Consider the following 15,762-nt stretch of genomic DNA (forward strand, 5'->3'; position numbering starts at 1 on the left):
GATGCGCTTAAAGAAGCAGACCAATTTTATTTTTTTATTTGTTTGAAAAATGTGGTTATTCAGCGAGTTAATTAGAAGATTGATACCACTCTCATGTCTATACAGCCGACAGCTTAGCACGGAACAGAGGCAGAAAACAGGGGAAACCACCGTGTCACTGAAGTCAACAAAATACACGCATCCATAGCTCACTATGTGACGCATTATATCTTATTTATTTAATTTGCAGAGAAACAAAAGGCGTGCTTTTAAACAGCGTCACCTGCCAGACCATTAAGCTAACATGCTACTAGGTGTGAGAAAATACTGAAACACTTCAAAAGATTTGTGGCAGACAGTGTCACGTCTACAGTCACAGCAGGCAGATAGAAGCGTTGCCATCTACAGTACTGTATGTCCAGCTTCTTTTGACTATTCCGCCCAAACTGAGACAGCTGCAAGGAGCACAAGGGTGCACCACTAATAATAGTACTAGTGCAAGAGGCAGTTCAGATTGATAATGTCACCTATTTTGTATCATATCCATTAGTTATTGACTCTTATGGCTAAAGTCTAGGGAAGAGAAGACTTCTTGTGATGTTGTTTTGAGTTGGTAGTCTCGGCTAGAGCCTGGCAGACTGATGGCTGGGTTTGAACACCTTGCTAAAAGTCATGAGAATGAGCTCCAGTGTCTGCATGTTCTTAAATAATAATAATAATGGACGTCACATTCGAAACCCCAGCTGATTAGTAAGGTTTCCACCAATGGTTAGCCCTGATGGCTAAATCCAAAACAGTTAGACCAGGGTATAGAGCTGAAGACTGAGCTCACTTTGGTTTCTGCTAAATAGAAGGTACTTGGGAGATTACTTGACATGGTTACAAAATGCATAATCTCCAAATCAGATAGCAGTGGATCTGAATGTGCACTTAGGGACTCCGATGTTCACAAAAAACATCTAACGTTAAACGAATGGGCACAATAATCACAGTAGTATAATGCTGGATGTTGGACTGTGACCAAGGCAAATTCAGATCCCAGTGATCTTAAAAAGATTTTATGCACATGGCAGTTAGGGTTAGGGTTAGCCGGCTTCCAGTAGCTTAAAAGTTGGCTTACAGACATGAGAATGACATGACTATTCAAGTCTATCAACGTTACAGAAAACAAGATTCCTTTAAATTCATTTCTGCTAGAAAAAGAGCTCTGCGGCTTTAATTACCTCATGGTGTACAGCAGCGTCCCGTCATCCTTGATCCTCAGCAGTTTATTGGGCATGGTCATGTTATGGGCCACAGACTTTTTCCCATTGTGGAAGAAGGTGTCCGGAGTCCAGATCTTACTCGCCATCAGGTTGTTGAGGGGCAAAATGTTCATCGGCCCGTGGAATTTCAACCGCTCGTCTTTCCAGCTTTGCCGGAAGAAAACATCTATGGTGTACTCCTGAAGGACAGGGGAGATAAATGATTAATTGACTGCATTTATCTTTTTATCTGTTTCTATCTTTCCGCTTCCATATTAGTATAAAAATTAGTTTAATTCTTCAGAATATTTAAACTAAAACCCAGCGCACGGTGCTACACGCAACGTATCTTCACAACTGACTTCACCTGCCACTTTAAAACCCGGCCACTGTATGGCCTTGTCTATTTGTCAAAGCTCCAACAAGACGAGGCCCTGCGCTCTCCATGTTCCTCACAGCTCTCTGAGTCGGTGTTTTCCTAAGCCGGCTCTGAGGCCAAGACAACCCCTTGACCTACAATTCCTCTGTTGTCAAAAGAAACCACACACAAGAAAAGGATTTAGGGCAGAAACCACTGCACTGTGAAATGTGTGTACGTGCGAGAGTGTGTGTGTGTGTTTGCGTGATTGACACACTCCGAGCAAACGTGTTGTGGGGGGGGCGGGGTAACATATCTCCAGAGTTTTTTCTTGTCACAGCGGAAAAGCCTCTGACATTTAGATCTTGGGACATTGAAACTGTCTACTGAAATCAAGTCTAATTCAATTCCTGTAGGGTACGAAGCTCGTACGGAAAACGGTTAACTCTGGTTTACTGCAAATCAGGTCTTGTTTTTCTGCTTTTACAATAAATTGCAAACATTCAACCCAGCGAAGAAACTTACTACCTATCTAAAATGTCAGTAATAAGCCATCATTGTTAACATGTTGTGTTAGGTCAAAGCCAAATCATCAGGAACTTGGTCTACACATTGTTTAGGTTCAATCTTACAGCAGCCTCGGTTTTTCCCTCCAAATAATTCTGCTGATTATTTATTGACGTATTTCCTGTCATCATTGAATCTCTTTATGAAGACCACCTGACTGAAGCCTGATTTAGTTGATGCCTCTGCTGAGTAAAACATTAAATCACACACTGGGTAACATGTTTCTCCATCATTGGGAATATGTGGTCTGTAGGGCTAACATCGGTCATCAGTACTAAGATATTTTTAGTTTCTTGTGTGTATCTCTTGTTGAAAACAATACAAATAAAAAATAAAAAAATTGATTAACCGTCTCCCTGTACAGACAGATAAAGCTTTTCAGACTTAAATATTCCTCTCTCTTTGTCTGGCTGCCGCTCGTAAAGCTAAATACGGTCCAGTTTCCACTTCGCCTAATTGTTTTCTTTCCCGTTTTTCCAGCTTTGCCTTTCAGCGGCCCTTTCTATAAATCTGGTGACAAGCGGCCACCTCAGCAATCAGCCGAACACAGCGTCTGAATAAATCAATCCGATCAGAGGAGGGAATATATTTTATGCTGTTTATCATTTTTACGAGGCGTCTGTCCACACAAGAGCAGGGCCGCTAATAAATCACGTGTTTTCAATCTGATCACTAATTTTTGCATTTTCAACGAGAAATATAAATTTTTTTGAACTGCAATTTAAATGGGTTGATTTTACCCTGTGACTTTTATAAATCCATCTGCTTACATCTTTGGCTCAAATGGCTGTAGCCAAAATAGTCAGTGACGACCTCTGCCCCTGAAATTGAAGGAAATCTTGTTTTCCTCAAAGCTGTTTGTCTGTCTGTCCATCTGTTTATTTGCAATATATATATTTTTTTAAACAGACATGAGGAATGACTTGGCTGGAAATTAGTAGACAGATCACCCTCTGGGCCAGTTAGCCGATCACATGTGGGTGGTGATGTGGAACTGGGATTTCCGCCCTGAGATTAAAGTATTTTTTTATTATTCTGTGTCTTTGACCCCGTAAGTGTCGGGTTTATGTTCGGCTAAGAGCTTCCCGTTTTGCATATCTTTTAAGAGGCCACCTAGCATCTTAATTGATAAATCAATAGATCAGTCACTTGGAAAACAGTCTTCCTCAACAATAGAGGGGATGCTGATGATATGATGTGAAGGTGGGCGCATGTATGAGAATGATAAACAGGAAAGCCCAGGATAAACAAAGGAGTGACTTGAATAACAAGAGGACTTTCAATAATTTATAAGATGAAAATTGTCAGATGAATAGACATCGACACAATGAGGAATACTCGTCCTACTTCAGTATCGCAGCGTGCGTGTGTGTTTGTAGAGACAAAAGAAGCTAATGTAATTACATACGCAGGGGTAGTCATAATGAAGCTAAAAATAAAGCAAAAGAAGCAGTTTTCCTACTGGGTAGCATGAGCGGAAAGTGGCGTTGTTCCCTAGAAAACCAACAATATAAGAGAGTGAGAATACACGGTGAAAACATATCCAAAATCTTCGCTCACCATGTCTGTGTCTGAAACTGGACCGAAGCTGGTGACGTAGATGTTTGTCTTCACCTCGGTTACCCTGTCTGGTTAGAGGAAAACAGTTTGAGGCATGAAGACACCAATCAAGAAAATACAAAGTCAAAGTACTGGGAAAAATAAGCTTCATTTATCACTCAGTTGCTTTCTTGTGTATTTTAGTTATAGTCAGTATAAAGATGGACGGAACAGCTTCTCAAAAGTGAAGCCAGAGCAAGTAGAACTCCCCCTGGTGGCTAGCTGCAGGATAGGTCATAAGCTCCACCTCCTCCATGTTAGTGGGTGGGACTTGGGACAAACTAAAACACTAAAATACACGTCAAATAATTTTTTTTTCAAGGATGGTTTCTATCATTTTAGGTAGTTAACATGATGCTGATGCACGTTCAAGTGACAATTTTTCTGATAAGTTTTGTTTTAGTTAATTATTTGACGCTATAGAAACAGGATGTGACCTCATGTTGACTACCGCTCCGTGAAGTGGTCCTGTAGGGCCGCGAGAGTTGAATTGAAAAAAAAATAGATAAATAAGTAAGTACAATGTATAATCCAACATCTCTTTGTAACTGGTGGACGCAGAGCAGAGCGCAGTATTCATTAAATGAAAACGCAAGTAAGTCTGACAGAAGTGTGGTCAGGTCATCGATATTGTGGCTCGCATTGTCCATATTTATATACAGTCTATGCTTTTAATACACGATAAGCTGACTTCCATGAATGAAACACTTTTCTAATACAAAAAAATGTGCTATTGCATTACTGAGAATTAATACGTATGCCCCAATGTTTAGTTTTTTTAATGATGTAATATTTTCTTCATGTGATACAGAAAAAAAAGTCAAATTTGATCTTCTTCTTGAATCACTTTGCTTTCCATCGCCAACCAGATAGAAACAAAACAACATGTAAGCACCGACGTGACAGATAGGAAGAGCAAAGCCGCATGTTGTTGGTTGTTTTGCTGCATCAGGTCCACTTGCTTTCTCTGCACTCTGTTTCTTTCAATAATTACTGAAGCTCAATCTCTCCAGCTCGGTCAATTCAAAAAGCTTTCACGTTTTACTCCACTCTCTGTTCTACAAAGAAAACAGCATCTCACATGCAATCTAAAGAGATCATCCCCGCCTAAGTGAAGTGCTGTCATGCATAGCAAGGTGAGCTTCCGTCCGCATCCATCCAACAAGTTAAATTACAGAAATGGTTTAAAATAGAGCCCACGGTTTACACTTCAGTGTGACCGTTTTTGGTCTGCGGTCACTATTAGAGCTAACCTCTGTTTTCCACAAACATCCATTCAGTTTCCAGTGCACCTTGATGGAAAAAAAAGAATTTGCAAAACTACTGTTGGCTAAATGTTCCTCTTTTGTTCCTAATAGTCATGTTTTCTATTTAAGCACCACTAGGACCCAGTAAGTGTTTTATTGGTACCTGGTTCATGCAGGCCTGGAATAAACAGATCTTTTATGTCTTGACTAAATTTATTTTGTTGAGGCACACATGAAACACGATCCCAGTAAAAACCACGTTTTGATGCTGAATGTTATCGTACTTCTGTAGAGAAAGACACAGAGCGGTGCATTTTATCACATTCTACTGAATCTGTCAGTGACTACATCTGAGATTGTTCACGATACAGAGGCCATTGTGTGGCGTGTGTTTGGCATTTTGTTGGGTTGTGTGAATGTTTAGTGAAAATTACAACATAGCATGGAATGGTCACTAACAAAGAGCCACCATCACATGTAGAGAAGGCAGAGAAATGGGTGAATCTTGAAGGATAAGAGGAACGACTGGGTGTGTTTACATAGACTAGGTTACTGAGGTATCCTGAAGGATATACTGTGTTTGTGAACAGCTGGAGCAAGAATGGAAATAGAGGTTTCTCAACAAGTGGCCAAACATCAAAACCAAAGAAGTGGCCCTGGGCCAATATAGAAGGTAATATTGGTCGTGATGCCATTAGCATTTCCCGGGAAACAAACATCTTATTTATACTTATCAGCCACAACATTAAAACATTGACCATCTTGTGACAATTCAATGTTCTGCTGGGAAACTTTTGGACCTGGCATTCATTCATATGGATGTTACTTAGACCAGACCAGGTTAACCCACCCCATAGCAATGACACTCCTTAATGGCAGTAGCCATCCCCAGCAGGATGCAGCCTGACACAGGCACACACACAAAAACGGTTTAGGAGCAACTCATGAAAAACTGATCAAGCCCCTCCCCTCAACCCATAGGACCCAAAGGCCCCCCACTAACTACATCCTGTTGCCAGACACCACAGGACACCCTCAGAAGGTCCATGTCCATTCTCTGAAGAGTCACAACTGTTTTGGAGGCACAAGGAAGACCTACACAACATTAGCAAGGTGGTCATAATGTTATGCCTGATCGGTGCATGTAAGTTGCTTAGCCAACCTTAACACATAAGCACAAAAGGTCCAATAACTGAGATACCAGTATTTCATGAATAACAAGATTTCTCTCCGCTCCGTGTAAACACCATGTCCTGGAAAAGTGGTCATTGCACACCTGTATTCAAAAAAGTATTTCTCTGTTTATCCTGTTAATATTTAATAAGAAAGAGTCTGGTTTGATTAATGTTTTGTGCACGAAACTATTTTCCATATATTGTTTTGTAGTCTGTTTTATTGAACTATAATTCTATTTTTTATTAGGTGTGCTGTGAAGAATTTCCTTAAACATGTCATCAATTCCTTTTCCTGGTCCATGAACTGTCTTCTTGTCCTTTGGAAGTATTCTATAGAGTACGTACATAATACAGGATTGTTCTCTTTTAGCATTTTAAATGCTCAAAGACGTTTGAACACAGCACTAAATCAAATTGCCAGCAGTGTTGACAGTGTGCGTGAGATGATTTTTTTATTGTCTTGGAACATTAAAAAAATTTGAACTATGTATCAAAACCCCCAAAGAATAACCAACAAACAGATGTCTGTGAAAAATAAATAAATAAATAAATAAACTAAGGACAGCTCCAGTCCATCTGCATTGTGTTTGCAGCAAACCCAGAAAAGCGGAGCCTTCAGGCAAAATACGTGTCAACTGTTTAAAAATATCAAGAGTGCATTTTATGCCTGAGGTCACTGGGATTTGTATTTATGCGAACAAGGACAATACCTAAAGTTCATTTATTCAGCTCGAACAGTCACAAACACGTGCTTTTCATATATTCTGAATCATTTGGTACAGATGGGCCTGCTGAACCATGTTTAATTGCTAAGACACAACCTGTCTGCGTTAGGGAGAGTGCATTCCACTGTGCAACTATCCAAATGTCAACTCAACTCTTGCCAGTTTGAACGGGGATAAAAAGAACAGCAACAGAAACACAGACGCATCAGAGTGAATGATACTGAAATCCTAAACAGGAAAGCCTGCTTTGAGTACACGCAGAACAAACTAACAGCAGCTCATAAATTAACAACGTGTTCCGCCGCCGCCTCCCTCTGCTTACTAATTACTCCAACAAGTGATTAAAAAAAAGCCAAATGCAATTTTTCAATTAAATGTTTATGACATGTGATATGTATAACTCTGTCAGCGCTTTATGTAGTTAGCATTTCTGTCAGTACACGGTAGCAGTAGGAGCCTTTGCAGCAAGATCATCACGTAGAGATCCACCATAGATCGAACCTTACAATATTAATTCAAGGAGTTCAAAAACTATATGTGTATAAAGGTGTACATTTATGCAGGGAAAGAGTCGTAGGCCATAAAACAGTTTGCTGAAAGACACTAAAATGCTCCACAGGATTGCAACTGCTAAAAGTCAATAAAACGGACACTTAAAGGGACAATCTCCATCTCTTTATACTGAAGACTCTTATTTGCATATTTTTATTTTGTTCTTAAGATTTGATTAAAGGGGAACTACCGTTTTTTACAACCTGGACGGAAGATATTTAGATCCAGCGGAGCGCCGCGTATATCCATATAGTGGGAGTAAATGGGGCACCAAAACGCAGCTTCTAAATAACACATTATCTGCCGTGAAACTCGTTCATTTCACCAATATTTTGTTATGATACGCTAGTGCTATTCCCCGTTGAGTCCGGAGTTACCTGTTATCATCATCCGGGGTCTGTAGATTGACCTACTAACTTCTAACCTGGATGATGTCATCTCTGAAAGCTGCACGCGGCTTGTTTACCTGTAATTTGCTACTGCTAGTTTTTTGCAACATGGCTGAATATTTTTCCGATTCTGAGGTTGTGGATGACGACTTTGTTCGTGATGGGCGTCCTCACCGTTTTGAGGTAGAGTATATGGATGAGGAGCTTGTTGAAAGGAGGATGCGGAGGCAGAGAGAGGAACAGCTGGCACAACAAACCGCTGCACGTCTGCAAATGGATAACAGGTAACTCCGGACTCAACGGGGAATAGCACTAGCGTATCATAACAAGATATTAGCGAAATGAAAGAGTTTTGCGGCAGATAATGCATTATTTAGAGGCTGCGTTTCGCTGCCCCAATCACTCCCACTATATATATATACGCCGCACTCTGCTGGTGCTAAATATCGTCCGAACGACTCCAAATTACACCAAACTTATATGGGTGAGTACACGATGGTATTTCATGCCAGAAATAAGGTCCAGGTTGTAAAAAAACGGTAGTTCCCCTTTAATTCAAGGAGTTCAAAAACTATATAAATGTGTACATTTATGCAGGGAAAGAGTTGTAGACCATAAAACAGTTTGCTGAAAGACACTAAAACGCTCCACAGGACCGCAGCTGCTAAAAGTCTAACAAAACGTGTCCAACTCTTTATACTGAAGACTCTTATTTGCATTTTTTGATTTTATTCTTAAGATTTGATTAACATCCAGTTGGAGAATTGACCGACTCAACATTAAAAATTTATTTTAGGAGCCTTAATGAGCCAGGTCCTTTTTTTTAGCTAGTGATATCCATTTGACATGAAAACCCTTGCACAGTACAGCTTTAAAGGTCTCTGGCGACACGAGGTCTGAGCATGAAGTCACAGATAGATGACAAATGTTTTTTCGGTAGGAAAACAAATTAGCCGCAGCAGAAGTGTGAATGTGAACAGAAGTGAGCTGCCTCGCGGTCACACTAATGATGCTGCAGGAGCAACTGTGCTTTCTGCGTCCACTCGCTGCGTTCTGGCTCGACTTCAGCCAAAGTGACAGAAACCAATTGCTGCATTTTTAAAAGAGCACTTGAAGCAGATGACAAGTATGAAACATAAATGCCCGATTAGGGCAGTTAGGATAGCTGTTTAGTTACATTATCTACACTGGAGAAAACTGTACACCTGTTTAGTGATCAAATGTGACCAAACACAGAAAGTCAAGGGAAATATTCAGCCTAAACCCACACACTAATTCTATCATTCTTGAAACAATTATGATTTCGTTTTTCTCTCCTCCTTGAAACCTTCTCAAGGCCCTGAGGGTAAACGTGGGTTTCCCGTTGGAAACCTCTGCCCTAGATTCATCTTTTCCATCTTTATCATTTGATTATTGGAGGAAGCTGTAAAATGTTTCGACTAGATGTCTTGTTCACCTCAATGAAGCTGCTCATGGGGACAGATCTAAAATTAAATAAGGAAAGCAAAAACATTGCAAAGGTGTTCCTTTTATTTTGTCCACACCTTTGAGTCAATGTGGGTATTAACACTATTGTAATATACTATAATATGTACGTATGCTCTGTTAGCTTGATTTAGATAAACGTGTGATGATCCACACGGAGAAAGTCTACATTAGAGATTCAGATTCAGGCTTTTATTCATTTATTTTTCTGACATGCTACTTGAACCACGGAAACTGTCGAAGGGCCTGACTCGTTATCCCTGAATATACTGTATGTTTGCGTGAACACACTCATGCAGCTGTGATGAGTCTCTCTTTCAGTCACTATAAACGTGTTAGAAACCAAAGTCCAGCGGAGCGTTAACATGTTTTTCCCGACAGATGAGACATGCAGATCTAATGTGTCTGCGGTGTGGAAAATGACATCTGATGTCATCCCATGTTTCCTTCCTGTACCATGATTTATTCCCCGTGTGTATTAGTGGGCACAGCATGCTCCCACACTTTGCGTGTTGCGTGGTTTGGCTTCCACTGGGAATAAAAATCTGATAAAAATATATATGTGCTCACGGTGCTGTAGCACACTTGAAAGGATCTTGTTTGTGTTTATTTACGTGTTTTATTACAGCTCGCCGATCTAAGTCTAGTCTGTCTTTAACTTCTTCCAAAATGTTTGTTTGAGCATCGTGTAGTTTTTCGTCTTGATTCAGTCATTTGAATCTATAGTGAACAAGAAAAACAGCCAGAAACTTGACAAATTTTAGATGCATAAAGTAAATCTGGTGCATAAAGGGCACTATAAAACATTACGAGGTTCCCAAATTAAGGTAGCTGAGCTATACCGTCACGGACAAGGACATGCATCTCCTACTTTGCTTCTCCTACACAGTAAATAAGCTAGCTGCAGTGTTATTGTAGGTCCACTCGAGCAGGCTGAGCACTGCCAAGCTAAAGGAGGTCTGTTCCCCATATGGCAGCTCCTGGGCTGGGCTGATGGCCCCAGGAATTTGAATTTCAAATGGCACCAAATCCTGAGGGAGGAGCTCAGCTTTGGGGTGAGGGGCCAGCTGGAAATGAGATGCCAAACATGGAGGATAGCGGCAAAGGTGACGTTGAAGGGAGGAAGCACTGTAGCGCAAAGGAGAAGATGGAATTCTTTTTCAACTACGTCAAAATCTAGATGCTGCCTTCTGCAGGAGGTGTGAAGTGAAAAATACCATGCTTAGTAGATGTAAATGCATCAAACCTGTTTCATGGCTACTGGCTATTTTACAGTCATATTGTATTATGAATACTTTATTTAGATTTATTATTAATTAATCCAAAATGTGCATTTACCAACTGTTCAGTATGACACTTGATTTTACAGCCAAATTAATGAAATAAAGACAATGTGAAACCGTTCTAAAGACATATTTTTCATAAAAGTTTAAGCATATACCCAAAAGCAATCAAGCAACCATCCAGTACAACTACAAAACCCCACTGTTAAGTCAACTTTGCAGCGTAGTTTGCATGAACCAGTAACGTCTTCAAGCTCCAAAAAGACCCTCTGCGGTGTGTTACACGTGGCCACTCTGGGCGCTGTTACTTTCCAAGAAGTGCGGCTGTGCGAAGTGTTACACAACCTGAATGTTTGGTGCACAGAGTGTGTTTGTCAGTTCACTCTGGAGGGAATTGCTGCCAGAGGTTATCGGCACTTCAAAAAGCTGATGTTAAATGAAGTGTCCTCACTCCAAATGAGCCATCAACCATTAAAAGGCGGACACTTACTGTTTCATAACAACAAATTTTCATTTAGAGCGTATGAACTGAACAGATCTTAAATGATTAACTTCTGCACTTCCAATTATAGTACATCAGTTTCTTACCCCCGAGACCCGGTCGTAGGCGGTTGTCATATCCATCCAGCAGTCTGTCCAGGATGCGCGTGAACAGGGTGATGTTGGTTTTAAAGGCATCGGATGTGGCATCGGCATTCACTGATCTGGTTGGCAAACACACGACAACAACATGAGCAAGTAAAGGACACCAAACAGAAAAGCTGATCACGTTTTAAATATATTTACAATCTGTTTTCAGAGGTTTGATTTATGTAAAGCAAAGAGGTCATTATTATCTGGCAGAGATTCCATACATGCAAACACACACACACACATGCACACTGTGTTTCCTCCACATGGATGACCCAGTTCAAGACAGAACATTCGAGAGCCATCTGATCTTGGAGCCAAAACACAACTGAATATGCAAATGTAATCAGAGCAGAGATTCATGGTAAATAAATTCAGATAAGGCCGTACATTAAAGCTCAGCTTAATCACCACTGTTGACAGCTCTGGTGTAACAGCCTCCGGTCATGGGTATATTGCACTTTCACCAGTCAGTGGGAAAGTATGAGAGTGTACATATATATATTTATTAATGTTCGGACCACATCCCTGTAATTGCCATCACTGAAAGCGCTGGTTTAATGTTATCTACATGTTGGTGTTACAACCTTATATACTGGAAATATTTCAATCCGGGGTTATGCATTATAGCTGCAGCACTTCTAAACTCACACCTGTATCAGGTTAGATTACATCCAACAATATTTAAAATTCCTGCTTCTTCATTGAAGATACATGGTCAATGTTTGGCTTCCTCTACAGAGAAGCACACAGCTCCCTACAACAAGCTAAGCTAATTTAGCATTGTGTACAGCTACGTCTATTCTACAAAGGAGGGTGACTTAAAACTGACAGACTGAAATAACAGAAATCAGCACATACTGTACGTTACTGAGAACACATACAGTTAGACACATGCGTACATGCTAGCCCACATGTTGGTGTCAGAACCTAATTTCTTTATTATCTTGCGTATTCTCAACCTCGAAAGTGGAAACTTTAGGTCAGAGTTCACAAATTTTGAAGTGTTTGCTGATGTCCCCAGAATAAAAAGTTAATATATTGGAGGAGAGGAGGAAGATGATGAATTCATACATGCATCTGGCATGCATGCAACATATATACATGATACAAACAACATTACATGTTACTAGGCGACGCAAGATACACGAGAGATCAATAACGGATGGAGCCAGCATTCAAAGTATTCACTGTAGAGACGCTTAGTGGGTATACAGTGTGCTCATAAAGTTACTGTTACCAGAGTAAACAGGAGCAGGGGAACATAAAACGCTGCCGTCAGCTTTAGTTGTTGGCTGGCCGGAGAATTACACGTAACATTTAGGTGGGAATGGGACAGTTATCTGTTTACCTGAACTGCAATGTGTTGCATGTTTATAGGTAACTTGTTATTTAAACTTTCACAATTCTCTAGTTAATTTTTAATGTTTTGTGCTAACGTTAGCATGACGGCAGCCTGATTAGCTGCTAGCGGTCCATCTAAATAACTATTAGTTCAGGTTATGGAAAAGTTTTGATATAACTTGTGCTATAAGTGATTTTCTGAAAACAAAATCTATTTTATTTTTCCAGTATATTTTGTACAGACCTCCATCCTCCTCCTGCTAGCTACACAATACAGTACTTCCCACTGGTTGAGAAGAAGTATAGGCCTTGAACCAACCAGTGGCAAAATGGCTGTATTTGAGTGCATAAATAAAGTTACAATTATTAGTATATAGTATATTTCAGTAGTATATTATTATTATCATTAGCCTTAAGATAGAACATGTATTTTTTTTTTAAAGAACGGAACATCACTATAGTAATGGCTCCCAAAGTAGAGGGCGAGGAGCTACTGCAGCTTGGTCTTGAGCACTGCTAGCATACCATGGAGCGGTTTGTGAGAGGGTTCCCAGCTAAACGTACAGCCGAGGATGAAACTTCGTCAACTCAAAGCACAACTTCCAATGCACAACTTCCAAAGCAAAGACAAGAAAACAGGATTCACGAGTACAACGGTGGGTAATGAGCAGAGACCACAGGTGCGTCTAACAGTTTGAGACCAATTGGAGTGAACACATCTGGAGCAGAAATACAACCCAGTGGATTTCTTCTTCTTCTTCAAAAAAAAAAAACATTAAAAAAAATGCATAAACTGTCATGCACAATGGAATCGCTTTATAAAAGCTGCTTCTGTGATTTCAAATGCTCAACTTGCCTCATGTAAATTTGCCTAAATAGTTGCTATAGAGTTGTAACAAAACACATGCTATAGTCAGTATAGTCTTAACGCTGGTTTATGAAACAACAGCAAGCTAAAAGCAATACCTCTATCAAACCATAGAATCGCAAGAAAGCCACCACTTTCCTCTGCAGATGGATGAAGCGACCGACAGCAACGAAGACTGTTTACTGATAACCTACGTCTGATATGTATATTTGTGTCAAGGGGCCTTGCAGAAAAACTTTGGGAACTCATTCATTCATTAATCTTCTGTAACCGCTTCTTCCTGTGAAGGGTCGTGGGGTCTGCTGGAGCCTATCCCAGGGCGAGAGGCGGGGTACACCCTGGACAGGTCGCCAGTCCATCGCAGGGATAACACAGAGAGACAGACAACCATTCACACTCACATTCACACCTACGGCCAATTTAGAATCACCAATCAACCTAACCAGCATGTCTTTGGACGGTGGGAGGAAGCCGGAGTACCCGGAGAGAACCCGGGACCTTCTCGGGACCTTCTCGCTGTGAGGCATCAGTGCTAACCACCTCGCCACTGTGCCGCCACTTTGGGAACTATTGGACTATAATCATGAAGTGAATTCAAGAATAACTACCTAATCCATTTGTATCTTGCACTTTTTAGCACAGTACTGCAGATGTGCACGGCGTAACTAGCTGGAGGACTAGTGTGCTAATGTACTAATCTTAATAGACTTTTCTTAAAAACGTCCGTTTGTTACAGCAATAAAAGCGTTGTTACTGATATATATAAACAGTGACTCAATATTTTTGAGCGCCCCAGTCAGCAATTGTGACAATGAACCAACATGAACAGATTGGAGCAGATAAACGGAACAAATTTTGCCGTCTTACAACGCGGCACACGGAGTACAACAAAAACACGTTAACGCTCAACATCTGAGGTTTAACGTGGACGATAGGTTACGAGCGAACACCGAGGCTACGGACGACTGCTGGCATCAAGAAGCCGCTGAGGCTAACAGTTTAGCAAGCTAACGGCTGGGTATCTTCATGCAGGAAAAGGAAGGACATATTGAAAGGACGAGGCCGTTTGGAATATCAAGATTTCCCTCTGACATATTATAAATTATGCATCAAACGCCATATGCCTAAATCATAATGTATTAACATCCACTTCTGCCATTTTTGAAAACATCAAAACAAACACATCACAACTGATGAACTCTGGCCTCTCACAAGGGGGTCCACCTTCAGATGGAGTTTCCTCTTGAACACAGTTAACATTTGAAGGCAGCATTTGTCCCTCTCTTTTTTATTAGTTGTAATATGTACACTTTTGTTTTTCTTGAAGTTACATATTTGAGAAAGCAAGACTGGAACGTCCTCTGGAATCCATACGCCGGCTTATTTAAACCGCCTATCTTGCTTCCGCTGCCTGTTTCTTTCATTTGTCAACGGTCCCTTAGCGGGATGACCTGATCTGTCACTCTGGCCTATAACAAAAGACTCCTTTACACCTGACGTGATAATGTGAGATGTCCTCAGATAAAACAGCATGCATGCAACCTCACCACAAAGAAAAATGAAGGTGCACATTTTCAGACATTTGCAGACATGCCAGTTTTAAATAATTAAGCCTATAAGTACCATTTATTTATTTATTTATTTGTATTGTCATTGAAAGAGGCCGTTTATACAAACAGATGATTGCCTCAGCTGCAATAGGCTGCATTTTCAACAAGGCCAAAGATAATTACACACATGCCCTGCAGGTTATTTTTATGGCCAGACTGAAGGCAGTAAACTATCCCCGCTCCTGTGTCCAAGGGTAATGAGTCCAGCAGGATGGGAACTGGATAAATAGTGACCTCAGGGACAAAATGTGTGTGTGTGTGTGTGTGATCCACGGGACTGGGCAGGCTTATCATCAGGGCTCCTCTGGACCCCTGAAATTCAGAGAGAAGACTCACCTGGTTTTCCAGAGAGCTGTGAGCGCCAGCAGGCAGACGAGGAGTGAAGAAGCGCTCTCTCTGCTCCACATGGCTGCTTCAACACCTACACACAGGACAGCCGCTGCAAGGAACGGAGGCTCGGTTTAACCATCTTGACATGCCACAGGATCCATACCTGACCTATATAGTCTGAGATAAGACTGATTTCTGGGGATTCCCTTTCAGCGATAAATAAATAAACATAAATAAGACGGAGGGGAGGGGATGAAGCAGTGACAGTGATTAGTATTCACTGACACGTCCCACGCTTTCATTCACATTACTGTTACCAAAAATATAAGATCAAGCCAGTGCACAGATTTTGCAGCAGCCGCCTCGTCGATTTAGTC

General features: G+C 40.8%; 1 protein-coding gene across 1 annotated transcript in view; it reads right to left on the reverse strand.

The window, feature by feature from the left end:
• gabra2b (gamma-aminobutyric acid type A receptor subunit alpha2b) overlaps positions 1-15,462 on the reverse strand; it is a gene marked incomplete at both ends in the record, with an annotated part of 30,342 nt that extends 14,880 nt beyond the window's left edge. Inside the window, 4 exons of the mRNA XM_084550136.1 lie at positions 1,203-1,423; positions 3,709-3,776; positions 11,192-11,307; positions 15,392-15,462. Of these exons, the coding sequence (XP_084406262.1) occupies positions 1,203-1,423; positions 3,709-3,776; positions 11,192-11,307; positions 15,392-15,462 (476 nt within the window). The remainder of the gene's footprint in view (positions 1-1,202; positions 1,424-3,708; positions 3,777-11,191; positions 11,308-15,391) is intronic.
• Positions 15,463-15,762: the final 300 nt, after the last annotated feature.

This window comes from Chelon labrosus (genome assembly GCF_963514085.1).
Source record: "Chelon labrosus genome assembly, chromosome: 8".
NCBI lineage: Eukaryota > Metazoa > Chordata > Actinopteri > Mugiliformes > Mugilidae > Chelon > Chelon labrosus.